The sequence below is a fragment of the Colletes gigas genome, unplaced genomic scaffold (assembly GCF_013123115.1).
Source record: "Colletes gigas isolate AHSC1104 unplaced genomic scaffold, ASM1312311v1 Colletes_gigas_Sc00015, whole genome shotgun sequence".
Classification (NCBI taxonomy): Eukaryota; Metazoa; Arthropoda; class Insecta; order Hymenoptera; family Colletidae; genus Colletes; species Colletes gigas.
This window is the reverse complement of record NW_025106644.1, coordinates 6,139,143-6,156,899: the sequence shown is the minus strand read 5'-3', so window position 1 is coordinate 6,156,899 and position 17,757 is coordinate 6,139,143. Positions and strand designations below refer to the sequence as shown.

Genomic DNA, 17,757 nt, shown 5'->3' with positions numbered 1-17,757 from the left:
TTACTCCCAGACGCGTTACACTCTGTCGTTTGCTCACCTTTTTGCTCTGCAAGAACTGAAGCGCGGTATTGGCGTTGCTAAGAAAATGCGGTCTCTTCAAGTTACGGCCTCGTTCGACCGGCTGTAAACAGATAAACGCGTTTCGTTGTGTCGGAACGTTTCAAAATTCTACTATTCGAGGCTTCTTCATACACAAACTCACCAGCTTCTCGCCGGATAACACTTCGAGCAACGCGAGTAAGCGGGTGCCGTCTTTTAGGTCCTCGATCAAATCTACTACTTGAAGCGGTTGCATTCTCTGAAAGCAGACACCGTTTATTGAAACTAGTCCTCAGGCTGGAATAACGTTTGAAACGGATACCGGTGGATTAATCGGGAAGGCGGAAAGTTCGAAAGATTTCTCGCGATGACGGGATTACTCGTATCTTGCCAGGAACGAGAGGGTAATTAAGTCGAGTCCACGGAACGGGCTTTGAACGCAATGTCGTGCCGCTTCTGAGGCATGCATGTCGCGAGGAAGCGGGCTGGGATGTCTAATTCAAAGTTTCCAAGTATCCGGAAGTGCGGAAGTAGGGGAGCGGTATCGAGACTCGCGAGCCAGGCACGAGTTATCCCAGTTAGCCTCTGATATTCGTGATGAGAAGTAATTTCAGCGTTGCCTTATTATATGCATACGAAGGGACGATAGAAAAGAAGAAAGGTTCGCGTAACGTGACGTGGACGACAAAATACTTTTAATTATTATTATTATCTAGAAATTTAAAATGCTGTTCACCTTGGATAGATAGGAATTGATCCAGTTGACAAAGGTCTTCTTCTGTACTCGTTCCTGTTCGTCTGAAAAGAGAACGATATTTTCATTTCAAACGAATACCTGCGTTCCATCTTATCTTTTATATTTCGGAGACTGCAAAGCTACTGGCATTAATCTTCGATGCGTGTTTAATCTCAAGGTTCTCGTACCGAACGACTTGTACTTACGTGATTTAGTATCGCGTTGCCATTTATCGGATATTTGCATGAAAAATGTTAAGTGTCTTTAGATAATGGAATTATGTCAGTCGTTTCAGCAAAGATACCGCGGGAAAATAATTTTATCGTAGACAGAAATACACTTTACTTCGTAATAAAATTCTCCGTTACCTAGGGAGAAAAATACTCGCCAGTAAGCGAATTACATACCTCGTAAACTATATGTATATCAAGAATAATTCTGACAGAAAGTTCGAAAGAAAACTACATATATGATGCAATGATGTATGCAACGTTCTTGCAAGTGATTCAGTCTTGACTCGCATTACGTCATCGTCAATTGCGTACTCTCGTGATCATTACAGTGTGCGAACCGTAAATCGAGTTGAAAATGCTACATTTCGCGTTCCCAGAATGGGAAGTAGTAAAATTTCCACACATCGAAAGATTCATCGATCGATTCTTTACGGTGAATAGATCGCGGCAGAAGCGGTCGAAATCGGTTTCTCGCATTGCAAATTTAACGTGGTTTGATCGGCAGTAAGCTTCGATATTCTAGACTTAAAATACTCTTGGAGCTTATCGCACACCTGCGTCAGAACTTTATTATCTCTTTGACAAGAAAACGATCGTAGCATGCCAATTCTTATTATATGTATACGTTTATCGTTAAGAGTTGTCTCAACGATTTTTTTCCTTCGTACCATTCGTCTTTCGATGGAAATTTTTTTTCCAAAGCGTATTTGCATCTGAAAGCAAAGAATACGTATCCTCTTGTTTGCATATGTAGCTGCCATAGTGCCGCGCGTAAAATCGAACAACTACCGAGACATAGAGAGCGGAAGATGAAACGAGCCGTGTCATTGGCACGGAGACAGTTTTTAATAGCAGTCTACATGCAAGCATAGTAATGATCGTTACCGGTATACTATACGCTCGCCATATGATGTACGATAAACAGCTGTCCAACCCTGTTCCAACAGGCGGCGTCTGTTCAAATTTTATTTTTCGCGCGAGGTACCGTGCCATTCGAACGATTAATATCGGAGCTAGCATAAAAGTGGCAATAGTCCTGACCCAAACTACAATAATATATAGAATTTTTCGTCGTTGGTCATTTTTATACGCGACTGATTTACGACTGCACGCGAACTGCATATTAGTTGATCATTACGCTTAATTCTAACGGTATACGAGATATACCAGATCACCAAAATTTATTGGCCAAGATTCTCAGTACCTTGCCATTAAAAGCACCGATAAAATACCGAGTATGCATCGTCGTACATGCTGTAACATAATCGTTCGTTCGCACCTCGTTTTCATTCGTTTTTGCCTCTTTCCGTTTCGATGATCTACGAATCAACGACGCCTCGTTTCAACTCTTTATCTTTTTTTGTACCCGTTCCTCGCGCGTCTAGCGATCGAGACGAACAACTAAATTATATCCTTCGTTCGGAACGTGTAATTTCACGGCGCATTACGCGTGCATTTCTTCGCGACGCGTATCAATCATACGATCAACGCGATCTCCGATTGCATCATGAATTAATAAAGCGACTGGAGTTTACGTCTAGGAACTCCCTCAATTAGCAGATCGATGGATCGAACTCCGAGATTTATATCCTTCGAGGGCTCATTCTAAATTGGCTGAGATTCATGGCCATAATCATTTTCGAATAACAGAAACCATACGACCAAATTACGGAGATTTATCATTCAAATCAATTTGCGTTGCCTTGGTACTTGTATCATATAGTTTTTTCTACTTGGCATCATTTAATCTTGTCAAAGTCGGTATAGTTAAGTTAGTTTTCATTAACGATGCACCAGCATGCTATGTCTTGGACTCGAAGAGTGCTTTGAAAAAAACACACAATTAACAGAAACAATTAACGCGGCGAGTCGTTACTTAACGTGAACGCATAATAGTCGGTTTCGAGTTGCTCGATGGAAACGTGGACGACGCAGATCCTTTTCTCTTTGCCCGTTTTTCCCCGTTCGATCGTCGCTAACATTTAAAATTATCTCGCCTTTCTCTCCCCCACCAATTCTTTCTCCCTCGAAAAAGAGGTAGAGGCATAAACCGGACGCACATATAAATCTGTATTTTTAGCGCTTTCGTCTCTGGGCCACGTGATGTCGAAAGCAAAAGCCACCGAGTGGAAGGAGCGGCGATCGGCGATGTGGGACAAATTCTCGTGGATGAGCTCATATGCACGATAACGTCTTTCGGGGGAGAGGAAATCGATCGAGGTTCCTTTTTCTCCTGCTCCGAATTTTTGTCGAACTTGAACTAGTAAAAAGAGATCGTAACCACTGTACGTTCGATGCTCGCAAAGGATATTAAATTCATCGAGAGTAAACGATATCCGTGACGAATCTACAATTTCCTTTGGTTCATCAACCGTGGATTTCTGTGCATTTTTACTCGACCGGGTTACACTATATTTACGCGTCAGTGTGTTCCATTTGATCAAAAGCCGTCCGCGTGGCGTTTCTTTCATTAGCGAAACAAAGATCAAGAGAAATCTTCAAAGACAGCGTCCCTTCGAAATTTTTACGACGTCAGTTTTAGCTCTTCTTCGTGTATTCTGTAATTTATAACGGTATTCTAAATAATTGTGATCGCGAATGCGCAGCAATCCTATCGAAACGGATGTCGAATAAAAGTTTGAATCTCTTGATGATACCAGACTCGGATGCTTTTAATTACATCAATAAAATGTTTCATAATAAAACATTGTAACTAGAATTATTTATAAACGCTAACGTTGTTACGTTGGAATATTTTCGCGAACCACTTGTACTTACTCGCGTACGTTCATTTTTATCCGATCGATGAAAGAAATTCATGGTCATTGATCGTAACGAGTAAAATATAATGTATCTCGTGATAATGAAATGCAACCTTGACATTCGTCGCGCGATAAGAGAATTGATTCATTGCACAAGTAGAAAGAACGCATCGCCTAGAACGAATTTAACACGATGCGTGCATACGTAATTATTCATCGGCGTGAGCTTGTTTTATTTTTTCCAAATGATATCATTAGAGGTGTCCGAGAAACCTATGCCAGGGTGAAGTGCACGTACATTTAGTTCGCGACTGTTAAGCTCTGTTTTTAGCGATGATCGTGGCTTAAAATAGCCGGCGATTTCAGCAACAAGTTTACACAACGCGATAATAATGTTCGCTGCAACGACTTTCCTAAAGGGCTCGAAATTCGTAAGAACGTAAAGCAAACTTCCAATTATCGAATGCAACTGCACGCCATTTCCCATGCATGCAGTCGCGTATACACGCCGTCTAATCGACTGTTCGAGGATCGAAGTTTTTAAGGGGCGAAAACTATAATTAGCTCGCGTCGATCATTCATGCATGTTATTAATTGGTTCTGGAAGCATACGACTGCTCGTGAAATTAAAAGGAATCTGTCCAAGGATCGAATTGGCCGCGGTCGTCACGATCACTCTCCATTAAAAACGACTGACCGTATGTTTGCACGAGCGATTGTTTGTTAATTAGTTCCTAATGAGCGTTCAGAGGGGATGAGGTAAGATCGCATGCCACCGGGGAGCGCGCGTTGCTTGTCAAGCAAATTGGAGAAATCGAGGCATGCGAGCTCGACCATGCGAGCTTGAAACTCTCTTCTCGTGGTCGACGCGGCCCCACCCGGCATTCCCTCTTTTCCCGATCGCGAAACGATCGTTTGTTTGTCCTCGAATCGACCATAAATCTGACCGTACGTGAGCCGATTCGGATCGAGCCTAAATAGGATTTTTTTATCGCGTCGGAGTCGCAAGGCTTGAGCCGCGTAAAACCGGGACAGTTGCATCGTAACCTTTTCGGTCAACGCTCGATTCTCGGAACGAGAAATCGGCTATAGCGTCGTGGCTTTAAATAGAATCTATGATGCTTTCTAAATTGTATAGAGCCGGGTGTATTTTCTAGTGGAAATTTATCGACGCTTAATGTAAATAGCATTCACAAATTTGCAAATGAACTCACTTCCGCGACGATGATATAACGGTCTTTGAAATTATTGCGAAAGAGTATACATACTCTTTGTAGTTGTTACGTGGCAATAACGAAACGCCTCTCTATTCGTGTATGTCATAAAAGCGGTGAAAGAAGCATAAATCTTGCAAGCTCTGCTCTACGAACTGCAATTCGATCCTCTCGAGTCTCACGTGTAAAAAACTTTGTTTATTTTTACGTTTCGGTTTTCCTAGTTTTAGCAAAGGTTCGACCTACACAACGCGCAACTTGCTCGTTTTTGCTGCGAGTTTATCGTGCTTGTCACGTGTCTCGAGCATAGGTAATCACTTACTCGGTCTACGTCTGGTCTGATAACACGGTATCATTCAATTGTCAAGACATTGCAAGTACCTACCGGCGATAATTGCCAGCCGTTTATGAATGGAAACGCACCTGCACGCAATGTAACGATAATATAAAATGCTCGCTAAATTCTAGCGTGTTTCGAACAGAATTCGTTATCGTATTCGATGGCACGGAATTCAATGTTGGGAGCATCGATCAATGCACGACAGATCCGAAAGGTATGAGCGATGGCACGAGGAAACGTCTCGCGTACAGTTATTAAACACTTGCATCGACCTTGGATAAAAAAAATGAAATCCGATTACCCGGAAGCGAAGCCTACGTCGATGTAGCACGCGTCTCGAGAGGATCGGATCGAATTTGTCTTTCGTTCGAGATTAAAGTTTCGTAATATGAACGGCGTCTCGCGAGCTGATTATCGATCGACCCAATTTGATTGGCAGGTAACACCGATAACACTCGCCAGGAGGTCGTCTCCTCTCGTTAATTTGCGCGCTGTGCAATTTTACGAAACAATCCTCGCGCGGTCGATTTTCGGGGCTATCGACGAACGAACGATTCGTCTTTCCTCGTGTTTTATGACGTGATAATAAGGAACGACCAACAGGAGTCGTTTAGACGTCGAAAGTCGTGGAGGAACAAGGAAAGTCGGAACGAAAAGGTTCCAGAGAAGGCGAGTACGGTGGGAGCGGCCTTGAACTGACGCCCAATAACGTCATCGTTTACTATTAGCACGTGTTACCACATTACGCTTTGCACGCCATACACCAGACATCATCAACACATTCGATCGTATCAGATTTTCCAACGATTTGCTAATGTTTTGTTCGACTCTGTCCTGTTAAATTTAGAGATCGAGTTTAGCGCTGATGTAATATGTTTACAAGCGCGCCTATAAATTTAAACGAAACAGCATGAGTTTAATGGTTGGAAGGTTGTCACGCATTGACGAAATTCAAAGTCTTTCGGAACGGTGGCCACTGGTGACGTAACGATATAATAACTGCGGACTAGCGGTGACCTTGACCTCGCTCCCGCCACCGCTCTTTCTTAGCTTACTCGTTGCTGGTCTTATCCGTCTAGAGATTTTATTCCGTTCCCCTGCTTCCAATTAAAGCGGAGACCGGTCTGTTGTGTGCGCGGTGAACCGGACGCAGACGTTAGCAACGCTTTTAAATATTGAACTCGAAGAAATATATATATTTTTATGTTTTATCGCGTGCAGGATGCTCGTAGAAAGATTTTTAATTAAAAAAAAAGAAGGAACGCACGACGAGTGATTACAGTTGACACCGGGTGCGAGCAGATCGTTCGTACGGCGCTGCTCGTTATCTCGACCCAACAGGCTTCATTTTATTTATTCGCGTGGAACAGATCAACGGTTCGTTGCCCTGATTCTCGCTCATTGAGTAACCATTTACGTACGCAGTGCCGCGGTATCGCAGTGTGGGAGAACTGATGCCAAAATTGTATCGTGTCTCGTAGAATTCGGAGCATCGCGTTGCTCTGAACGCGGAGAATACAAAGCCCCTTTTCAGCCAACTTCTCCGACAACTTTGTTCCACTTTTCTCCCCATTTTTTAATAAGAAACGTCTCGAACGAGCCGTATTCACCGCATACTGTCCGTTACTATCGTCGACTTTCAGAAAACATATAAACCGCATCGTGATCGATTTCTTTTTTTTCTTCTTTCGCGTGGATTAACGTCGCGTCGGAATAGCACTCGGATGATCGATGTTGTTGGCAATGAAACGCCAACGACGCAGCCGTTTATCCTCCATCTGGCAACGAAATTGCTACTATCTGAATTTCAATCGGATCGTTTCAATCGTAATAGCCACGATGTCAATGCGTGTTCCATAGCACACGGAATCTTCATCACGGAAAGACGATCGGGACCAGGGGTATATAGCCAGGGTCCCGATCGTCTTTTGGATTTTCTTCGCGCCTGGTGCAAAAGTTCGAGGCGCGCGCCGCGGAACATTCTCGGGCCTTCGAGGACCGAGAATATTCCGCGACACGTGCAATCGATCGATTTTGCACCCGGCCCGAAACGGTTGCCCCCGGCACCGTTTCTAACGGACCTCACCGATGAGTAATATATGTAGAACATAGCAAGATTCCGTGTGCTATGGAACAATGCGAATATCTTGAAGCAAGCCTAACACACACCCGTAAGACAGTCTCGATTTAGACGAAGCGACGACCCTAGAACCTCGCAAACGATCCTAATTCGATTCGGTATATCGTGGACGTCCATATTTTTATAACCAGCCTGTACGCTAAACGCAAAGTAATTCGATCGTGGTTCGTATCGAAGTCATTCTCCTAAATTGTCCAGAAACGTGATCCGTCAATTACTGCGAGCACCGCCACTGCGTGGCATTAATCCTCGTTGTCCTCTACTCAGACCATGTTTCAATTCAACGCGTGTGTCTGTCTCGTTCGAGGCAAAAATATTTCGTAGCAGTGACACCGACCGTGGCCCTGAAAGCTGCATTCTCGACCGATCTTTCCAGTTTATCCCACGTAACGCACGCGAAGCGTGGGCAAACGGCATTATCGAACGCAAACCGCAAATTGATGTTATCGATCAAAGTGCAAGACAGATCACGCGACACGCGTTATTAACCGTTTCGTCCTCGTATGTTCGTGTACATGCAAGAACTGTTTCGAATCTGCCAAGATACGCAAGCTCTTTTCTTATCTTATCCCGGAGGATCAGTTTCCGGTCGTGTCAGAAACGAAGAGAAGATTCTGAATATCTGGCACGTTTCTCTCAGCAGAAATTTTCCGCGAGAAAAGGACTATGGTCCGAGGGAAGAATTGCTAATACGCTACTTAACGCCGACGAATAACTATTGATCGTGGAATAGGCAGGTTCTTGGACCGTGGTGCTTCGGTCGCCGAGTTAAAAACTTGAATGCAACTCGAAATCCGCGAGATTCCAGACACGGGAATCGTCGGAAACCGTGGAAACTGGGACAATTTGGCTGTATTAAAAAAGCTGCGAGGTCGTTTCGTCGCTGACGCGCAATACGTGACGCGAACTAAGGCGAATCTTGGCGTTCGGAGACGAACGGGAAGGACAGAGACGTCTTTCGAAGATAGAAATGGAATAATACCGCGGTATCGAGATCGTGGCTCGTCCTTGCAGACGCTGGAAACAGGAACAAGGACTGACACGTTGGATTCGTCCTTTCAGGCGAACGTGTCGCTACTGCCCGACTCGCCATGAAATTACGAACAAATACATATCTGCGTTGGCCGATTAAAAGTTCATTCGACTCTCGGACGAGGTGCTATGTAAATGCTCGGTACGAAGGCAACGATCCTTTCGAGTCAAAACTATTCTTCTCTTGTACATTTTACGATGCATTATAGTATTGTCCGTTGTTCGAGGAGCCGTCTAGTAGGTAGTATCGACGCGGTGCGCGTACAGTTTAAGGCAAGCTCGATCGTTCGAGCAGCGACAAAAGGTTCCTAGACTCCGTGAAAGGGAGACACAAGTACTTAGTTTACCTTTCGAACTAGAACAACTTGAAACCACTTCCCTCGTAGGAACGCGAAAAGAAACCAGACGGCGATGCAATTAACGGCAGATTAACTGCAATGAGAATTCATATTCGGCGAAAACAAAGAATCGTCGGTTATGTAAATTCGATAACACCTCACGTTTTTTAATTCCGTCGTAGCCAAGTTTATTTTATCTTGGACGTACTATTGGTCCCTCGTTTCGCGATTCTATCTTTGTTCTGTCGTTGGTTCAGGAAGTAACGGGAACATTGGAAAAATAAAACATACTTAAAATCAGGCACAACGCCCAATCGTTTCCCGATTATAGCGAACCCACCCCCTCGGGCGTCCCTCGGGCGTCCCTCGTCCGCCCTCGGCACTCGCAACCCCCTCCGGCAGGGTGAATCAACTCTTAAACCTTAAGCTGGATCCGCGATAAACGAATCAATACCTTTAATTTTAACGATGAGCGCATCGAATTCGTTCTTGCTGAGCACGCTTTCGATCTTGTCGGTGTTGTAGAAAGTCTGAGCATGATACTCTGCATACCACTCGGACGACGTTCGATCGTCGGGCCCCAGATGCTGCTGAGCGTCGAATTCGCTTTTGCTGTGCAGGTTTTCGATTCTGTCGGTGTTGTGGAAACCCGGAGCATTATGTTCCGTTGACCACTCGGACGGCATTCGATAGTCGGTTCCCAGATGCTGGTGAGGGCTACCTCCTCTCCTCTGCGACAGACTCTCCTCCGAGGGGAACCTCGTGAACGAGGTAACCGAACTGGATTTGCTCCCATGGCTGGCTGCGCCGTGGCTGTGGCTCTGATAAGCCGAGTCCTCGAGGGCGTGTTCCTCGCTAGGCGTCCTGTTGGACGCGGTCAGGACCCGATGGTGATGCGCCGTCAGGTCGTCGGTACCGATCTCCTTCACGCTCTTTCTAACGGTAATCTTTTCGAACTTTACCACCTTCGAGCCGTTCAATTCTCCCTCTTCTACCAATCTCTCGAAACTCTCCTCGAACGAGGAGTCGCTGGCTCTGGAGGAGGGCCTGGTGTTGGTAACCGATCGAAAATTACCGTGCTGTCGCCTGGCATCGATCTCGTGGAAGAGCTCCTCGGTGCTGGCCGCACGTCGGCCTGACCACACCTGCTCGAAAAAGCTAACCCTGTCCCGTAGCCGACCACCACGTGGTGTCCTCGGACTGCCGGGGCTGGTCCGGTTCCCGGCAGGACTCTCGCTCTTCGGTGGCGTCGACATACCTACCTAGACGCGAATCTTTCGAAATTCATGCCGGTGAACGCGGTGCGCTCCCCGGTTTCCGGCCTTTGATCGTTTCACGGTCGAGCTAAGCTCGTGGACACCTGTTCTCCGCACACCACACCCTACGCGCACCACCACCACGTACATCAACGGCTCCGCTGCGCGTTGGGAAACAACACGAGCACGACGAGAACCTTTATCGCGGTCTCGTACAACGTTCGATCGTGTTCGGTGAGTGTCCAGCGTGTGCAATTACGTCCAAGAAATAACGTACGCGAGCATATCGGCCGTTTAGAGGAGTATGTCCGATACGCGTCCACCGCTCACGGAATGCACTCTGGCCGCGCGCACCACGGCCGCCGCGCCGGTTCGATATTGCTGCCTCTCTTCCCGACCTCTCGCCGGGTCCCCACCTCGTTCCTCCATGCGGTGCCCTCCGTCCCCTCCTATACCCCCCGAGACCCGACTCGATGTGCCCGCGAGACGCATTGCACGATCGGCACGATCACGACGTCTCCGACGAACCGCCGAGCCATGCGCCGCGACGCGACGTTTCCACGCCGTTGTCCTCTATAGACCGGCTGCCGCGTCCTCTCCCTCTCGCTTCAACTCGTTTCTCCTCTACCCGATCCAACCTTCCTGATGGCAATATGCCGGCCGATCGATGCCTTTATCCTGCGTCCTTCTCCTCCAGCCGGCTAAATGTCACTTTGCACGGCACCGCGGCGCCGCGACGCGTCCCTTCGTTTCAAACCACGCGCGCCGGCACCGGCTCGGCTCGTTCCGCGTGTCATTCGCATTATGACGTAACCGCAGCTAACGGCTGAATTCGACTCGCTCTACGCACTTCTCTCCAATATGTTTGCGAAAAACTGTCGATTACGCGTCCAACGGTGGAAAAATCGTTGATAAGAGCCCTCGCGAATTAATAAAGTTTCACGACCGAGACAAGTACCTAATTGGAACCAAGTATTCTATTTCCAGAAGGTTGCGTGAATTGTCGTCGATAGGAGTCGCCGGCGAATAAATACAATTTTCCATGGGAAAATCGAAGGGGTCGCCCACGCGAAACTTAATCGTCCGGAGGATCTTATTAATCCGCGGATAAAATTTCGAAAAGCGAGCGCGAAACGCGACTGTGGCAAATATTATCATCGGTGCTAAGATTCGATTTGAAGCTTCGGTTTCTTGGTGCTTTAAAACGATGTAACTAAATAACATTTCATAGAAATGTTATCGTTTTCAGGATATAAAAGTCTGTAAGTACGTATATTGTCGGTAGCGTAATTCTGCGAAACGTTTACGTGTTATCGATCGTTATGTGTCACCGTTGCGTAATCCAAATTCAACGCGATAACAGTACGTAGTAAATAAAACAACTCGTAACTACTCGACGAACGTTTCCGAAATAATGTTTGTAACTCGATCGCATTTATGTACGTTCCCTTTTTCTAAGAAACGCAGGTACTTGTCTTTTTAAACGACTGCAGAATTCTTTAATTAAATATCTTTTCCTATCGTTCGATTCCTATCTAATCGTCTTCAATTAAATCGAACCCATTGTTCGAACCAGGGATTATTTAAAGTCCGCGGTAAGCTCTTTAATAAATTTATATCGGAATTATGTCGCTTTATCTGTGAAAAAACTTTTCTGTGATCGCAAGGTGGGTTAAAGCATTCGATTTCGCTCGATCTATTCCGATTGCAATACACATTTTGACTCGAAATCGATCGATCTTACCGATTATCTGACCATAACGTTTGGAGGTCGACAAGGTTTTGTGCGTGCAAGGAAAAAAATAGTTAATGGTGACAATTATGTACGTACACGTACCACGGGGCAGGTGGTCGTCACGTCTATTTATAAATAGTCGAGCTATAGTCTTTTATTTCTCCCGCACGGTTCACCGGATAAATATGCGAATCAGACACTCGTCCCGACTACCGATATCCATCGATCAGCAATCGATCCACGCGGAATATTGCGAATCAGGATTTACCGATTCTTTCGTAAATTATTTTCTAGCCTGATTTTTTGATAGCTAGTCTATTATATTTTTACAAAGTTGAGAAACAACTATCGTTTCTCTCGTTCGAGTTCAAGGGGCTGATTTAATTCAATTTGCGCGAACGCTTCGAAACGTCGAAAGCGTGACTCGAGCTGCAATTTGAATTGGCCGATTTTCATTGACTTGGTGCTTGCCAAAAATATCATGTAACCACAACGAACACATTGCTTTTTGTACGTGAAATGATCAACGTCGGGTGATCATTGTCAATGTCCGTCACGGACTGCACGGGAATAACATTTCTTGGCATTCGACGTCAATCAAACCTACATTTTCAGTCAAGTAAACGATCCTTATAGTCCAAGAGCGATCGGTGAAAGCGTTGGTTCTCAGAGAATTCTGTTGCATCGTGGACGATCTATTTAGTTTGTCGCCTTCGATAGGCATGGCTAAGCAAAGATAGAGCAGTTTTAGAAGACGGTACTCACTTTGAAGTTGCTGTATGGTAGCTTGGTACTCGGCGAGCTTCTCGTCGACGTAATCCTGACTCTGGTTGGCTATTATTTCTGCGGTGCTGGGACCACTGGCTTCCTCTTCTGTCTGCGAGTGATCCAACGGCACGCCGACGTATTCGTAATCGCCGGGTCTGTACGGCGAGATCATGTATTCCGGTGGTCCACAGACTAAAGGCGACGTTGTGCCACTTTCCATCGAGCTCTGTTTCAACGAAAAGAAATCTATTATCGGATGTGCAACGAAAGAAAAATTAACAGGAACAGGCAGGATTCGTTCTCTCGGTATCGAGAGTCACGATAGCGCTTGTTTGTCGAGCCGAATCGGCCGAGGTGAACGCGCGTCTACGTGAATTTTATCACGTTAGCAAATTACCGGCGTGCAATTTGCACCTGGCGTGCATTACAGAACCCGTTCGTTGGAACTCGCCACGGCCTACATTTTATTTAGGTCCTTATTTTGACCGACGTTTCGCGTTGCGTGGGTGGCGAAAGTACAAGCATCGCGCGTAGCGTCGAACGTTCTTCGCGCCAAGATTACACGTACCTTGAATGAAAAGTTCCGGACAGATCGTAAAATTTAACACGAGTTCGACGAACAATGAAACGACGCGACGCCTCTTGCCTTCGAGTATTCGTGACTCGAAAGAATTTCGACTCTGTCGAGTGAGAACCCTCGAAACGTCGAGTCTTTCGCTGCCACGTTCAATTCCGCTCGTTCTCGCGAGAGTTGACACGCGTTCCGTGTCGGCGAGCATCGTTTGACATGCAACGCCTCTCGGTTTCGAAATCATTTCGAGACGCTTCGAGACTAACGATTATCGACGTTCCTCGATCGATTCTATCTTTACGGAGACGAGCCAATTTAATTGCAATTCACGAGTAGAGATGAAAGTACGCGGCTGGTAAACAACAACGTACCTGTGTGGGTATGAAGGGTCTGGGTGCCTGACTTGCCACCGGAATCGGCGAAGGCCATCTGGGCCTTGGACACTGGATGTAGCCAGTCGGCGATCCAAAGACCGGCGACATTCCAGGCGAAATCGGCATCCCGATCGGTACCGGGCTCATTGGGTGCATCATTCCGGAATACGTCAAGGGGGACGTAGGATGAGCATGATGAACCGGGGTGGTGGCTGCTCCCCGAGGACGTTGCATGTGCGGCGAACTCGTGGGGCTGTACGGCGACGGGGGTCTGAAATGACCCGGCACGTTCGGTCTGCCGGACCAACCACCCCCCGGGCCGGGTTTTCCAGGTGGTTTCGAAGGTGGCTGCGACATGTTTGGCTATTTCGAAACTTCCCAATCACCTAACATCGCTGCAACCAACACAATCTCTCGTTCATACCTTCGTTATTCCTGTTAATCCTTTCGATTAAAACTATTAGTTTTTTATTTATTATTATTGTCCGGTGGTAATTTCTGGAAGCCGAAGCATCTTGGACGGTTAACGAGCTCTGGGTCGCGCAGTGGCAGTGAGCAAATAGATTAGGATGGGCATTCGTCCAAAAGTCTCTCGAAATAAGCGCTTAGATCGTCTGCCTTTCCGTCGACATGGCCATGCTGGCTGGCGTGTGAAAAATGGATAATGGAGAAAATCGTGGCGCCGCGCAGCATGCGTGACGTTACACAATGCGAAGACGTCGAAATAGAAGCGGCAAAGTTAAATGAAACGATTTCGCGATACTTTCCGCGCTTCTTATCGGCGAGATCGTGTACTTGTTCGACACGCGTACCGCTTGAAATTACGCTCGAGCACTCGCGTTAAACGATGCTTCGAGCAATACACGTCGATTAACTTTTCACGTTGAAGCAATAAAAAATAAGTTCTAGCAAAACTTTCCTCCGAGCATTCGATCGTAAAAACAACCTTCCTAGACGACACGACAAACGAAGATCCAAAAGAGAAACCCTAACCCTAAAAATAATGTAGCATCAGGAAATATTTCCTTTAGTTTCATCGAGAATATAAGGAAGTTAAGACAGTGCGGTTACACGGGTCGAAGGTCTAAAGATTTTGGCTGGATATCGAGTGTAGGCCGACTAAATATAGCGACAATTCTATTTTAGAGAGACTCGAGCAGCGCCTACAGACGTGTCCGACACGCCAGGTATATTTGCACCGACTGCGTCAGATATTTCAGAAAGTGACGCGAATATTAACACCTACAATTAGCCTTGCTGTCGCACGCGTGCGTCTAAACGAATGTGCGGGGGTGCATGGCGCCATCATTGTTCGATGCAACGCCACGCGTCTTCTCCTTTCATTCAATTCCGTCGAGGAAAAAATCTCACGTTTACCGCTAAAACCAATAATTTATACTCGACATTCGACCAGCCTATTCTCTCATAATACCGAGTCTTCGTTCTATTTTCGCTTTTTAAGCAACGTAATAGTGATTTGAACGTTACAAGCAATTTACTAAAAGATACGCGTGTTTTTTTTCAATTGAAAACGTGTTTTCTACGGCCAAGATTAGATTGCTTATTATGCACATTGTACACTGTTTCGTTTTCGAGCTGTAAAAATAAACGGGGCGAACGGTGCATCTGTTTCGGAAAAAACCGGCCGAGATTTATACAGGAGCTTCCTCTCCTCTAAAACCAACAAACGGTTGGTCAAAGGCACGCATCCATTTTGTTCTTGTTAAAGTTCACGAGCGCCATTACGGGCCAAGATTCGACGGCTCGTACGTTCGAGTTCGATACACCGATTTCAATAAAGCATCGAGAAGAATCAAGTGCCGGTCTATTTATAACGATCACTCGAGAACGATCTTGTACGAATTCAGACATAGATTCCGGGTGCTCGGGTTCCTTTTGAACGATACAAAGAAAGTAAGTGGAAAACTGTTTGTTCCTTTGCCAACGAGAAACGAAGAAATTTACGAGAAGGAAGGAAACCGTTTTCAGTCAAAGTATTTCGAAACGATTTCTCCTAAATGAGGTTTAAAAGAACGCAATGAACTTGGCGCAAAAGGTTGCACAGCCGTTGCATCGAATAAAATTACGTTGAACGAAACGAGATTGAAATTCTATCGTATCGAGAAGAGGCACGGACGTTATCCACGGTTGTTAGCGCGCTGGATCCTGGACCTCGGATGCTGCGTCCAAAAATAAGATTACCGCCGAATTAACGAACAGAAATAGTCTTGGTTCAGAACGGATGTTCCTGACACAGATTGCTCGTATCGGTTAACCCCGATGGGCGATTACTGTTCAAACCATCGACCAATTCTCTAGCATGAGTCTATCGTTAAAATTAAACATGGAGATCTTTGTACAGTCTCGTCGAGGCATTTGGGAAACCAGCTGTTAAGGAAGGGTCGAAAATTTCATCGTCTCCATAACGGGTAGCAGCTCGAACAAAACAGTGCTGCGAGTTCCGTTTAAACTCCCGAAAACTTCTCGATAAAAAAGGAACCGAAATAAATAAAAGCCACGCGCGATCTCCAGCGGAGGATTTAGTCCTAGTCCAAGAAATTTCGCAAACCAGTAATTTCTGTAGATAAAACGATAGTGAAAATAAGAAATGTAACAATACCGGTAGGACGTTGAGCGTAATCGAGGTTTTAAAATCCAGCAGGGCACACCGGTAATGGTCACGGTTCGTTCCGGTGATCAAGAAGAGCGGTTCGATCGGGTTCGTTCAATGCGCGACTCCTCGAACTCTCATCGGGCACGGTTTTTCGCGTAAACACTTTCTGGGCCAGCGAATAAGGCCCGCGATGATCGAGGAAGATCGATCGTAGCGGAATAAATCGTGCGTCTCGCGCAACGACGGATCCGTAGTCGGGTTTTTCGTGTCGGTCCACGACCAAGACCACGAAGAGACTGGTCGGTACGCTGGTTCATCGGTCCAGGACGCTTGCCGCGACATTTATATTTAACTTTGGCGTCGCTCGACTTTCGGCAGTTTCGGCTTGGGTTTACACTTCGGTGATTCTTGCCGGCGTTCCCGTTCTACATTTCCCCGTCCCTTTGCCGCGCTTTCGCCCGCGATGCGTTCTTCTTCCCCTTCTTTATTTTATCTTTTCGCGGTCCGCGAGTTCCTACCTCCGACCGAACCGCCATCGCGCGTTTCCGTTTATTAACGCCGGTGATGTAACACCAAGAATCGCTCGTTTCTTTTCCAATGCAAACGAGATTACAGCCTGCGACAAAGGCTCTACAAGGAAAAGAGGAATACTTTATGGGACCGTCAGGGATGGGGTCTTTGATAACTAACTTCCCCAGAAACGCCATTGTCCAAGTAACGGGGATGGCAAACAAATTAAAACCTCGACTGTTAAACGTGCAAACATTCAGTTTCCTCTGCAACTTTGTTGCATAACACTTGCATTTATCATGACTTTGACTTTTAACCGACGAATGTTAAATTGCACGTCCTAGCACGTCGAACCGTTTTCTGCGATATATCGAATGTAGTATCGTCGAATATGGATTAACTTTTCTCACGTCGAACAGTATTTTCTATGCAATTCGATTCGATACGTGTGGTAAAACGATCGTAGGCTCTATGGGTGAAGTTTAGAACGAGTGCAGGAGTGGGAACTGCCACCGGAAGTTGACAGCTGGTGCCCGCGATGTTGATGATCGCCTTGACCCCTTTGCGTTTACCGGGGAAACTATTCTCATCAATTTCCACTGACAGATATTTATTTCTATTTAGCCCTAAATATTGCTCGAATGTCGTGTCTGTTTCTGACTCGTTTAACTTTTGCGACAGTATTTTGCAATACGAGGAGGAACTACTTCACTCTAATGGTCTCCTACAATAGCGAATGACGTTTATTGAAATTTATTTATGAAGTAGAGCTCGTGGACACCTACAAAAAAGTATTAAACAATATTTCCGTAGAGCGTCAAACAAGTTTATTAAATAACAAAAACAAAAATTTTTCGGCGAAATTTAAAAATTCCAAATCGTTCTAAAAAAATTATTTTTAGTTGCAGGGGTCAATTACAATCATTTTTTATCAATAGACATACCCCTAAATTCCTACACACTTTCGAAAATAAAATTCGTACAAGTTTTACTACCGATGGTAAACGATGGTGTTCTGTTTTAGCAAAGTTACCATTGGGCGGAAACGTGGTCTAAATCGACTGTCATACCGACATAAAAATTAAGTAATGATTT

General features: G+C 45.7%; 1 protein-coding gene across 16 annotated transcripts in view; it reads right to left on the bottom strand.

Annotated features, from left to right (window-relative positions):
• LOC122400028 (nesprin-1) overlaps positions 1-16,434 on the bottom strand; it is an 88,798-nt gene extending 72,364 nt beyond the window's left edge. For 11 of the 16 annotated variants that reach the window (XR_006259322.1, XR_006259324.1, XR_006259325.1 and 8 more), the window contains exons 1-4: positions 9,289-10,462; positions 776-837; positions 203-298; positions 38-121 (exon numbers count right to left, since the gene is read on the bottom strand). Coding sequence is in view for 10 of the 16 variants with exons in the window: in XM_043401215.1 (XP_043257150.1) it covers positions 38-121; positions 203-298; positions 776-837; positions 9,289-10,090 (1,044 nt within the window). In the remaining 6 variants the exon portion in view is untranslated. Of the gene's footprint in view, positions 1-37; positions 122-202; positions 299-775; positions 838-9,288; positions 10,469-12,590; positions 12,820-13,535; positions 13,934-16,158 lie in introns of those variants that run through there. The other 5 variants (XM_043401223.1, XM_043401225.1, XM_043401218.1 and 2 more) reach the window with 4 other exon arrangements.
• Positions 16,435-17,757: the final 1,323 nt, after the last annotated feature.